This window comes from Bos indicus x Bos taurus, chromosome 10 (genome assembly GCF_003369695.1).
Source record: "Bos indicus x Bos taurus breed Angus x Brahman F1 hybrid chromosome 10, Bos_hybrid_MaternalHap_v2.0, whole genome shotgun sequence".
NCBI classification, from domain to species: Eukaryota; Metazoa; Chordata; class Mammalia; order Artiodactyla; family Bovidae; genus Bos; species Bos indicus x Bos taurus.
The window spans coordinates 48133870-48147166 of NC_040085.1; the positions used below are offsets into that span (position 1 = coordinate 48133870).

At 35.2% G+C, this 13297-nt stretch overlaps 1 protein-coding gene across 2 annotated transcripts in view; it reads left to right on the forward strand.

The window, feature by feature from the left end:
- The window catches only part of RFX7 (regulatory factor X7), a 140817-nt gene that overhangs the window by 65101 nt on the left and 62419 nt on the right, over positions 1 to 13297 (forward strand). For both annotated transcript variants that reach the window (XM_027553923.1, XM_027553922.1), the window contains exon 3: positions 2469 to 2502. In XM_027553923.1, coding sequence (XP_027409724.1) covers positions 2469 to 2502 — 34 coding nt within the window. The remainder of the gene's footprint in view (positions 1 to 2468; positions 2503 to 13297) is intronic.

Consider the following 13297-nt stretch of genomic DNA (forward strand, 5'->3'; position numbering starts at 1 on the left):
ACCTTGCAGTCCAAGGGACTCTCAAGAGTTTTCTCCAACACCACAGTTCAAAACCATCAATTCTTCAGCACTCAGCTTTCTTTATGGTCCAACTCTCACATTGATACACGACTACTGGAAAAACCATAGCTTTGACTAAACATACCTCTGTTGGCAAAGTAATGTCTCTGCTTTTTAATATGCTGTCTAGGTTGATCATAACTTTTCTTCCAAGGAGCAAGCGTCTTTTAATTTCATGACTGCAGTCACCATCTGCAGTGATTTTGGAGCCAAAGAAAATAAAGTCTGTCATTTTTTCCATTGCTTCCATGAAGTAATGGGACTGGATGCCATGGTCTTCATTTTTTGAATGTTGCGTTTTAACACAGCTTTTTAACTCTCCTCTTTCACTTTCATCAAGAGGCTCTTCTTCACTTTCTGCCATAAAGGTGGTGTCATCTGTGTATCTGAGGTTATTGATATTTCTCCTGGTAATCTTGATTCCATCTTGTCCTTCATCCATCCTGGCATTTCACATGATGTACTCTGCATATAAGTTAAATAAGCAGGGTGACAATATACAGCCTTGACGTACTCCTTTCCCAGTTTGGAACCAGTCTGTTCCATGTCTGGTTTTAACTGTTGCTTCCTGACCTGCATACAGATTTCTCAGGAGGCAGGTAAGGTAGTCTGGTATTCCTGTCTCTTTAAGAATTTCCCACAGTTTGGTATGATCCACAGTCAAAGACTTTGGCATAATATATAAAGCAGAAGTAGATGTTTTTCTGAAACTTTCTTGCTTTTTCGATGATCCAACGGATGTTGGCAATTTGGTCTCTGGTTCCTCTGCCTTTTCTGAATCCAGCTTGAACATCTGGAAGTTTATGGGTCACATACTGTTGAAGCCTGGCTTGGAGAATTTTGAGCATTACTTTGCTAGCGTGTGAGGTGAGTGCAGTTGTGTGGTAGTTTGAGCATTCTTTGGCATTGCCTTTTTTTGGGATTGGAATGAAAACTGGTGGTGAGAAACAGTTGTATTTTTGATATATTATTTCTTTGCAGCAATTCTTAAACTATAGAAAACCCTCTTATCTCAGAGAAACTGTGGGAGTTAAGAAGTGAGAAAGATAGCATGCTTTAGCTGCTACTGAGTGAGAAGCTATACACACAATCCCAAAATCCCCCAAAATTTTAAGCTTCTAAAGATTTTCTATGGAACTGTGAGGAGGGGATTTCAATTCCTCTTACCAAAAGGTATCATTTACTTTTCTTTTTCTGTTAATGATTCTGAGTTTTGCAGTTGAGTTTAATACAGTCACAGTTTGGTCTTTAAATAATGAAATTTGAAATTGAAGTACAGGGGTAAAGTTTTGAGGTTACTGATTGCATTAACTGAATTGTGATTTAAATACTTAATTTTGCTTACTCCACAGATTAAATGTATAGCTATATATAAAGGCAAATAACCATTTTTTGCATTTATATGGCTCTAGAACCTTTTATTGAAGATAATATGGTTTGTAACATCTTTTATGATTGTATATAAACTATCTTTGAACTTTTGTATGATTTCATTGTATTTGCACTTTTGATGTGTTAAGATTCAATTATTAAATTAGTTTATACTGGCTTCATTTGTTTTATATATTGTTCACTTTTTTCAGTAATTCAGTTAAATTTATATATAGTGGCTTTTGTGTTATTTCTAAGTATAGTCTTTTTCTCCAACTTATTGTCATATTAGCTAATCTTTTTTATTTTTATGTCTAGGGAGTCCATGTTTGTGTGTGTCTGTGTGTGTATGAGAGAGGAGGGAGAGAGAGGGGAGGGGAAGAGAATCTACTTTTTTTTTTTTTTTTTTAATTAAAAAAAAATTTTTTACAGCTCAACAAGCTGTATGTGGGATTTTAGTTCCCCAACCAGGAATCGAACCCACACTCCCCTACAGTGGAAACAAGAAGTCTTAATCACTGTACTGCCAGGAAAGTCCCCAAGAGAATCTACTTTGTAACAAGTCTTTAGATATACTGATAATATTACACCATTATGGCTTTTAAATCCTAAACAAATCATTGTCCAAAGTAGCAGGCATACAGTAAAAATCACAATTCATTGTAAACTCTGTGTTCTATTTCTATATGTACTAATACATCTGCACTTTTATGTATGACTAGAAATTTAATTGTTTGTTTAAAATATCTGTTATAATGATAGAGCATAACAACAATAAGATTACTATAGCAATGAACTTAGAAAATATTCTGATCATGTTTTAGGATTGAATTTAGTACCATGAGTAGGAAATAGGTTTTTGTTTTGTTTTGTGAAAAATGCAGTTTTAGGCTCCAATGCCTAATCTTAATAAAAAATTTAACTTATTTTTTTCATGGATATGAATAGTGAATTACCATGTCTGTTTGAAAATACTTTGAATATTTAATAAATTTAAATTTATTAGTCTTACTAATTTAACTTTCTTTTTCTTTTAGCAAAACTATACAATCTAAGGTGGACTGCATTTTGGTAAGTAAAATAACTAATTTAAAAGTTTTTTTATGATAAGGCTTTTCCCACTACATAAAATATATTATTTTTGAGTAAATACTTATTTTAAATATAACTGAGTTTTAGTGAGTACAATTTGACATTTAATTACAACCATAGGGGTGAACTGGCTATATGCTGTCTATTTTCCTATATGTCATCAATAATGAAATCATAATCTGAGGTAATTGCATGTTTTTGAAACTTACTGGCTTTTACTAAAGATCTCTTCAGCATCTAATGAAGTGAATGTTTAGCTTTCTACTATAGTAATTCTTAAAGGATTTGTTAAAGAAAAAATTTAAGATGTTTGATAGGGTAGTTTTCTTGTGGTGAGTGAAGTGAAAGTCACTCAGTTGTGTCTCTTTGCGACCCCATGGACTATACAGTCCATGAAATTCTCCAGGCCAGAATTCTGGAGTGAGTAGACTTTGCCTTCTCCAGGGGATCTTCCCAAGCCAGGGATCAAACCCAGGTCTGCCACATTGCAGGCGGATTCTTTACCAGCTCAGTCACCAGGGAAGCCCAAGAATACTGGAGTGGGTAGCCTATCCCTTCTTCAGGGGAATTTCCTGACCTAGGAATCGAACTGGGGTCTCTGCATTGCAGGCGGATTCTTTACCATCTGAGCTACCAGGGAAGCCCTTTTCTTGTGGTAGTGTGTTTTTTATATTTGGGTTGCTAGACTTCAGGAATTAAAGCCACACTAATAGTTTACATTTAGATTGGACTTATGGACTATAAGAATTTGTTTAAATAAAAGCTTTTTAAAATACTTATTGTCTTAGTTTTTGTTGCTATAATGTACTTTCCGTGTTTGGACTGCTGGCCTTTGGGAGTTAAAGCCACAAAATGGTTTAAATTTAGATTGTATTTTCAGTTCCATTGATCTTCTCTTAAACATATAAGGGAAGAAGTATGCAGCTACTGAGACTACTGGAATAGTACTGACTTCTTTCATGGAAAGTTTATTAATGGAATGTTCCCTGAGCTCTAAAATATTCAGTGACTGCACTGTTAGAGTCCCCAAAATGTCACAGTTGTTAGTCCTCTTTCTCTCTTGTGACATTAGGACTTTCTTACTCAGGTTTGTGTCTTCATTATAAGCTACCTTCTTTTTGTTAGGGAGCAGGGGTCTGCAGTGTCTGGTGCTGAAATAGTATATGATCTTATTAGCTTATGATACTAGTTTTTAGGTAGGTGAGTAAATAACATTACTTCATAGGAGAACAGGTATGAAAGGTTCTCCTATGCTTTTCTAACCTAATGTTTGAGAAAGAGTACTTTGTGGGGATGTTTTCCCCCCTTTTTCCTTTTTTTTCAATACTCTAAAGTAAATGATCTTATTACTTCCCTTTTACAAATGAAGAGACTGATGCTCTTGCATTTACTAAAAAAAAAAAAATTATTGGGCCAATGCTAAATATTTGGGAAACAAAAGGACATGTTGCCTTGCCCTCAAGAAATCCAGTCTGCTAAAATAAATTTAATGATTCTCTTAAGACCTAGGAAGGTAGTGATTGGGGATGGAGGGGTAACCTTACCCCCACCCCTGAGAGCATTTTCTGTTTCTCTTTACTCTCAAGAGTTCATATCTACTCTCAGTTGTTTATATCTATCACTCAGTAACTACTGCATAATTACTCTTTGCTAGACCCTGTCTGGGTGTCAAAATGCAATGGTAAACAAGACAAATACAGTGGCTATCTAAGACTCTCGGCTTTTTTTCTTTTAGAATCTGAGATAATATTGGAGGAATATTCAGTTTTTCTTTTCATTGAGAAAGTTGAGACAGAACACTGGTATAATTTATTAAATGTAGCATTTATAAAATACTAAATAAGAACAAAAAGGGTTTTTAATCTTTTAAGAATTCAGAAGTGTTTATATTTTAGCATAAATTTTAAAGTTATATATATATTTGATGAACAAGATAGTAAGATCTGTATCTTCATAAAGCTTACATTTTATTGAATGAAGTAGACATTAAATGAATGGTAAAATAAGTAAGCTTTACAACTTCAGATAATAATAAATGCTATTACAAAAATTTTAAAAGGCAAAAGGAGACAACTGACGTTGTATAGGGAATCTTTAGATTGAGTGATTAGGAAAAGTATCTGAGGAAATGACATTTGAAAAGAGACCTGAATGAGAAGCAGCCAGTCTTGTGTAAAGATCTGCCTGTGACAAATACTAGGCAGAGGGAACAGAAAGTACAAAAATTCTGAAACAGAAATGAACCTGGAATGTTTGGAAAATACGAAGAATCCAGTGCACTGGAACTAAACAAAGGGAGGAGAGGATGATAGGAGAAAAGAATAGCTATGGCAAATAGTATGTGTTTTATTCTAAGTGCATGGAAGCCAATTGAAAGATTTATGATCTAGTTTTCTTTTTTTTTTTTTTTTAATGCCCTAGCAGTTGTTGGGAAATAGGATTTTAGGGGGATAAGAGTAGAAGCAGGAAAATCAGGCTATTGGAAAAGTCGAAATAAGAATGCAAGGTGGTTGCTTGCTTGGAAGGGGAAGATGGGGAAAAAGTACAGAAAATGGGTTCAAGGCATATTTTGGATATAAAGCCAGTAAGCCTTGCTTGCTGATGTATTGATTGTAAAGGGAGAAACAAAGGAATTAAGGATAATTCCTTTTGGTCTAAAAAATATCCTTTAGTATTTCTTATAAGGCAGGTTTGCTCACGATCAATTCTCTTGATCTGTATTTGTCTGTGAGTGGCTATTTTACTTTCAGTTTTGAAGAATAATTTTACTGGATATAGAATTCTTGATTCATAGGTCCCCCCTCTCCATAGGAAGCTGCCATTACACATAAGTTTAAATGATTGGTTTTATCCCTCTAGTCTCTGGGATTTTGTTCCTTTTTTGTCTGATTATCTTTCTTTATGTTCTATTTTCTCAATTTTTGTTGAGATTCCTTGTTATTTTTTTCATTGTCATCAAGTTTTCCTTGTCATGTTTAAACATAGTCAACCTCATCCGTGTGGAATAGGTCATGGGAGAAGCACCAGACAGGAGTACAGCTGACTCTCGCAGTTAATACCTGAAGTTCAGCAGTTTTTAATGATCCAACACTTCTCAATGTGTTGCCGTTAGTCAGTTTCCAAAGCCCTAAAATCATTTTTCCATCATTTTAGAGTTATTTGGGTGCGGGTGGGGGTCCTGGCCTATTCATTCCATTTGTTCTAGGTATCTCCGCTTTCTCATGTTGTTTTTATCACGTTTCTTCTAGAAGTTTTATGGTTTTAACTTTTTGTATTAGGTCTGTGAGCCGATTCTATTTAAATTTATGTTTGGTATAAGATGAACCTCAGTGTTTATTTTTTTAACCAAATGGATAGATATCCAGTTGTTTCAGCACTGCTTATTAGGAAGTCTGCCATGGGTCTTTGTCTAGTCTCTCTTTTCCCATCAGTTGCTGTCTGTCTTCATGACATCACCACACTGTCTTGTTTATGGTAGCTTTGTCAAAAGTCTTGCCATCAGGTAATGTAATGATTTGAATTGGTTTTGGCTTCTCTGTACAAATTTCAGAATAACCTTGTCAATTTCTGTCAAAAAAAAAAGTCTACTGGAATTTGTTTGTGTTTCAGTGAGTTTATTGATAGATTTGGGGCCAGTGGCCATCCTAATGACACATTTGCTAATCTATAAGCATGGTGTATCTCCATATTAGTTGATTTCTCTATTATTTCTCTAAGAAGTGTTTTCTGGTTTTCTGTGTATAAGTTTTCTATATATTTTGCTTAAATTATTCCTAAATAAGATTTTGGATTTTATCACAAATGGCATTAAAGAGTGTTTGTTATGTTTTATTGCTGATTTGTATATTGACCTTGTAAGTATGTAGACTTAACTAAGTTCACATATGTTATGTCAAGTTTTTGCATTCTCCACCAAATCAATCATATTATCCCTGAATAAAGAAAAGTTTAATCCCACTTCAGTCTAAATGTCTGTTCATTTTTCTCACCTTATTCGCAACTACAACCTCCGGCTCAATTCTGAATAGAAATGGTGAGAATTGGATTTCCTTTCCCTTGTTCTCAGTCTTAGGGGAAAACCATTTATTCATTCACCTTATAATGTGATATTAACATTAACTTTTATATGAATGCTTTTTTAAAGGTACTCCCTTCTGTTCCTTTTTTGTTAAGAGACTTTTTATCACAAATACACACTTGATTTTATCAAATTATTTTTTGCACTTACGGAAATAATCACATGGTACTTCTCTGTGGTTCTGTTAACTTGATAAATTATACTGATTGATTTTCCAAAGTCAGCCATCTTTGCATTCACCTGGTAAGCTCCATATGGTGCATATACTTCCATATGTTGTGTTATACTTTTATATACTGCTGCATTGGATTAGCTATTTTTTAAGACTATTTGTGTTAATTATTAGGGCTTTTGATCTGATGGTTTCTTGTAGTGTCTTTGTTTTTGATATCTGGGTAACATTGGCTTCATTAGTATTATTTCTTTTTTATTTTATTTAATTTTCTGGCCACCCTGCACAGCTTATGAGATCTTAGCTCCCTAACCAGAAATTGAACCTGGATCCTCACCTAGGCCCTCAGCAGTGAGAGCATGGGGTCCTAACCATTGACTGCCAGGGAATTCTCTCTTATTTTTAAATATTTACGGTAGAGTTCACTAGTGAAGCCATCTGTGGAAAAGGTTTTCGTTATGAAATCAGTTTCTTTAATTATTATAAGGCTAGTACATTTTTTCCTGATGCAGTTTTGATATTTGTGTCTTTCAGGGAATTTGTTCATGTTTCCTATAGTAGTGAGTTTGTTAGTATAATATTGTTTAATAATATTCCCTTATCATCCTTTACTATCTATAGGATTTTTAGCAGTTCCCTCTCATTACTAAAATTAGCAATTGTATTTTCTTTTATCTTAATCAGCTTAGCTAGAGGTTTAATAACTTTATAAATAAAACTAAACTTTTGGTTTCATTTACTTTCTTTCTTGTCAGTTTTCTGTTTTCTTTCTCCTTTAATGTACATTTTTTTTCTTATGCTTAACTTGGCTTTAATTGACACTTATTTTTCTAGCCCCTCAGTAAAGAAATTTTAAACTTTTTTGTCTTTTCATTGTAAACATATAATGTTACAAATAATCCTCTAAGCACTCGTTTAGCTGCATTCCATAATTTTTTTGTGTGTTTTCATTGTCATTCAGTTAAATGAAACTTTTTTTAAATTATAATTTATTCTTGTTACCCATAATATAGGATGATCAGTTTCCAAGTAGATGAGTATTTATTGAATCTCATTTTTGGTATAGCTTAGTGAATGTTTCATATGTACTTGAAAATAACATATATTCTACTGTTATTGGATAGACTGCTCTTCTGTCTCTGTATGTCAACTATTATCAGTTAGGTCCAGTTGGTTATGGTTTTTCAAGACATATTTATCCTTACTGATATTTCACTTTTTCAGTTATTGAGAGGGATGCTAAAATCTTGTATTTGTGATTGTGAATTTTTTTTCTTTCTGATCCTGTCATCATTAGCCTCAGGTATTGAAGCTATTAATAGGAGCATAAACATTTAAGATTTTTATGTATTCTTCATGAATTGATTCTTTTATTATTATTTTTTGTTTTTAATCTCTAGTAACATTTGTTAACTTTCAAGTCTGCTTTCTCTGATATCACTGTAGCCCTTCCATCTTTCTTATAATTAGTGCTTGATTGTGTGGCATATCTTTTTTCATCCTTTTACTTCTAAGCAAAGTTATATAAACACTTTATAGTTAAAGTGTTTTGTTGTTGTTAATGACATCATATACTTAACCAATCTGACAAGCTTTGTCTTAGAACTGCCTGTAAGGTTGAGTGTATGTATACCATTTTGCTATTTATATTCTTACATTGTAGGTCTACTGTTGATTAATTTGCCCAGTTTTAGTTTATTTGAAAAAAGTCTTTCATTTACAAAAGGTATTTTCACTGGGTATAGAATTCTAGATATTTTTTCTTTCAGCTCTTTTTGCAGTCTAGATCTATTTTCTTTTTGGTTTGCATAGACTCCATTGAGAAGTTTGTTTTCTTTCTTGTTTCCCTATGTGTAATGTGTTCTACTTTTCTCCTCTGGCTTCTTTCCAGATTATTTATTAGTGATTTTCATCAATTTTATAGCCTTATGGCCTTGTTTTTCTTTGTTTTTGACCTGCTTGTGATTAACTGAACTTCCACAACCCTGTGGGTTTACAATTTTACATCAGCTTTCAAATTTTCCAGCCATTCAAATACTCTTCTTTGCCCCCTTCCATCATGGGTCTCAAAGTTTATTTATGTTACGTTCCTCAGTAATTCTCACAGGTCACTAAGGTTATGTTTAGTCATTTTTTTTATTTTTACTTCATTTTGATAGTTTATATTTCATGAATATTATTATCACATTCCTTAATCTTCTTGACACCTGTGATCTCTAGTTCTATTCAATGAATTGCCCATTTTAAACCTTGTATTTTTTAAGTTCTAGAAATTTCACTTGGTTATTTTCTTTTATATCCTCCATTTCTTTTGTTAAATCCTTGAGCATGCTCATAAGAACTCTTTTAAGGTCTTTGTTTTCTAATTATCTCTTAAGTCTCTTTACTGAGTTTTTGTTGCAATTATGAGATCATGTTTTTCTGCTTCTTTACATGTCTAGTAATTTTTAGTTTAGTAATCATTTAGAATGTCTAGATTTTGTTCTCTTTCTTTAAAATGTATTACAGTTTTCTTTGGCTGGCAGCTAAAGTACTTGCAGATTATCCTTTTGAGGTTGTGTTTAAGCTTTGTTGGGGCAAGTCTAGAATAGCTAGACTTTAGAGTTAGTTCAGCTTTTATACCGGAGAAGGCAATGGCACCCCACTCCAGTACTCTTGCCTGGAAAATCCCATGGATGGAGGAGCCTGGTAGGCTACAGTCCATGGGGTCACTAAGAGTCAGATAGGACTCAGCGACTTCACTTTCACTTTTAACTTTCATGCATTGGAGAAGGAAATGGCAACCCACTCCATATTCTTGCCTAGAGAATCCCAGGGACAGGGGAGCCTGATGGGCTGCACAGAGTGGGGTCACACAGAGTTGGCCGTGACTGAAGCGACTTAGTAGCAGCAGCTTTTATACTAAGGTGTTACTGCTGTGGTGTCTATACTGAATTTTTTGGGGTGTTGACTGAGATCTCTCAATGCTATCTGATTGGAATTTGAACATGTCGTAGTCAGTTGCAATTTTTTGGTATTTCTCTGCATTATATCTGTATTTGCCCATGGTGACCTCATCTACTTTGATGATGTCAACTAATCTCAGTATGCTGATGACTCTTAATTATACATCCCCAGTATATGCTCCAGACCCATATAGCCAGCTACTGTCTATTGATCAATTTTACTAAGATGTCACATAGGCATTTCAAACTCAACTTTTCCAGAACTAGTTTCACTGTATCACACCCCAAATTCTGAACCTATTTGTTTTGTTTCCTATTGCAACTGTAACAAATTATCATAAGTTTAGTGGCTTAACCCAAGTTTATTATCTTGTCATTCTACAGATCAGCAGTCTGACACAGGGCTCACTAAGATAAAATGAAGGTGTCAGGAGGACTGTATTCCTGTTGGAGGCTGTAGGGGACAATCTTTTTCTTGGTTTTTACAGCTTTTAATGGCTGCATCTTCAAAGCCAGCAATGACTCCTCACATCTTACACTGTGTCACTCTGACATGTCTCTCTCTTGTAGTCAAATCTCCTTCAATTTCCCTCTTATTAGGACTTTTGTGATTTCATTAGGCCTGCTAGATAATACAGGATGCTCTCCCCATTTCAAGGTCCTTAATGTGATCACATCTGGAAAGTCCCTTTTACCGTGATGTAACAGATTCACAGTTCTAGGGATTTGAGGATTAGGACATGAACATATTGGAGGGCCAGTATTCTTTCTGTCATATTATCTTAGTGAATATACTCACTCAGCCAACCTAAAAACATGGTAGTCTTTCTTGTTTTCATCCTCTTTCTCACCTACCTCACATCTAGTCAAGTCACCGCATCCCATCACTTCTGCCTTCAAAATTGCTCCATTTTTGTGTATCCTGACTGCTTCTACATTAATGCATACCATCATGTTTGTTGGAAATAATGGCAGCTATTTTTCTGCTTCTCATCCCTCTTCTTTTATTCCATTCTTCAAAACATCATTACAACATCTTTATGAAATGTGTATCTTTGTATTTTATACACTTGGTTAAGACCTTTTACTAGTTCCCCATTGTTTTATCTTAAGGCATTGAAGATCCTTCATACTAGGCTTTACTTCTCTTATTCAATCTCATCTTTCTCTACTTCCTCTGCAGGCTTGTCAGCAAGCTGTAATAAACACTTGTGAAGTTAGAGAAGAGAATATATACCCTCTTAGTCTAGAACAACAATGGCCATTAGAACATTCTGCATTGGTAGAAATGTCCAGTATATGTGCTGTTCAGTCTGGTAGCCACTACAGATGTGACCATTTATTAAGCTCTTGAAATGTGGCTAGTGTGACCGAGTAACTGAACTTTTAATTTTATTAATTTGATTTTAAGTTAAATAGCCAGAAGGTGCTAGTGGCAGCCTTTTTGGATAGCGCAGTTCTAGAACAGTTGTTCTCAACTGGAGGCAGTTTTGCCCCCAGGAAACATTTGACCACATCTGGAAGCATTTTTGTTTTTCACACTCAGTGAGCTACCAGTTGAGTGAGTAGAGGACAAGTATGCTATTTAAACATCCTGCAAAAGTAAAAGTGAAGTCGCTCAGTCGTGTCCGACTCTTTGCAACCCCATGGACTGTAGCCTACTAGACTCCTCTGTCCATGGGATTTTCCAGGCTAGAGTACTGGAGTGGGTTGCCATTTCCTTCTCTAGGGGATCTTCCCAACCCAGGGATCAAACCCGGGTCTCCTGCATTGCAGGCAGACGCTTTACCATCTGAGCCACCAGGGAAGGCACAGGGCACTACTTTATAATAGACTTCTCAGCCTAAAATTGTCAGTAGTGTTAGATGATGAAAAACTCTGGTCTAGACTATCCACTCTCTCTCTTTTTTTCTTTTTCTATATGTAGCTCTATTTTAAGATTCATCTTAGATACTACCCCCTTGGAAAGCCATCTGTGATTCTTAGGTCTGAGTCTGATATATCTTCTTTCCCCTAATATCCTGTGCTTACCTTCATTTGTTTTTTGTAGTCACCTCTATGATAGTCATAATTAGTATTTTTACTTGTTCTTGGCTTCTTGAGTGTAGGAACATATTCATTGGAATATGCCCACAGGTACATGAGGATGATCAATAAATATTTGTTAAAGTTATGAATGAGTATAACCTAATGACTCAATTATTAAACATATTGTGATTTAAAATATCAAGAAGTGTTAACACCTTCAGTTGAGACCTTTCAGAGACCATAGACTTGTTAAAATATTTTAATTTCTTTTTTGGAATTACTGAATACTTCACAGTTTGCCCATAAGAACAGAAACTTTTCTCATTCCTTTAGAGAGAAAGACCAATTTTTTTTTTTCTGGCATTCTCCTCTTTCCCCCTATTCTTCTTAGCTTAGGTGTTTCCCTTCCTCACACACTAACCTGCTAAGAGGTAACCACCCCTACTCATCCCCAGAGTACACATGGGGAACTGAAACTTTATTGCATAGATTCAGGAAGGATTTAAACAAGTAAAGTGGAATAAATAGGTCAGAAACTAAGAGTAACTGGCAATAGAATGGCTCAGAGCTGAGACTATAGAATGACACAGTCCTGAATTTGTATCTTTACCCCTTCCTTTATTGCCATTATTGTCTGATTTTGGAAAATTTTAACCTATTTTAGTTGTACTTTAAAAGGTGATAATAATAGTTTCTAATCCACTGAGTTGCCGGGAGTATTAAAGGAGATAACAACTGTACTTGTTACTGGCATGCCTCAGAGATACTGAGGGTTCAGTTCCAGACCACTACAGTAAAGTGAATATTGCAACAAAATGAGTCACACAAATTATTTGGATTTGCAGTACATACAAAAGTTATGTTTACAGTATACTGTAGTCTATTAAGTGTGCAATAGCATTATGTCTAAAAAATATTGTACGTACCTTAATTAAGAGACTGTATTGCTAAACAACACTAACATCATCTGAGCCTCTAGCAAGTCTTAGTAGTAACATCAAAGATCATTGATAACAGATCACCATAAGAGATATAATGATAATGATGGAGAAGTTTGAAATACTGTGAGAATTACCAGAATGTGACACAGAGACACAAAGTGAGCGAATAAGACTGGAGAAAACATCGCCAGTAGATTTGCTCAGTGTAGGGATGCACAAACCTTCAGGTTGTTAAAAAAAAAAAAAATGCAGTATCTGTACGGAGAAGGCACTGGCACCCCACTCCAGTACTCTTGCCTGGAAAATCCGATGGACGGAGGAGCCTGGTGAGCTGTGGTCCATGGGGTCGCTAAGAGTCGGACACGACTGAGCGACTTCACTTTCACTTTTCACTTTCATGCATTGGAGAAGGAAATGGCAACCCACTCCAGTGTTCTTGCCTGGAGAATCCCAGGGACGGGGGAGCCTGGTGGGCTGCCGTCTATGGAGTCACACAGAGTCAGACACGACTGAAGTGACTTAGCAGCAGCAGCAGTAGCAGCAGTATCTGTGAAGCATGATAAAAGGAAACTCAACAAAAGGAGGTGTGCCTGTAGTGTAAATACAGGCA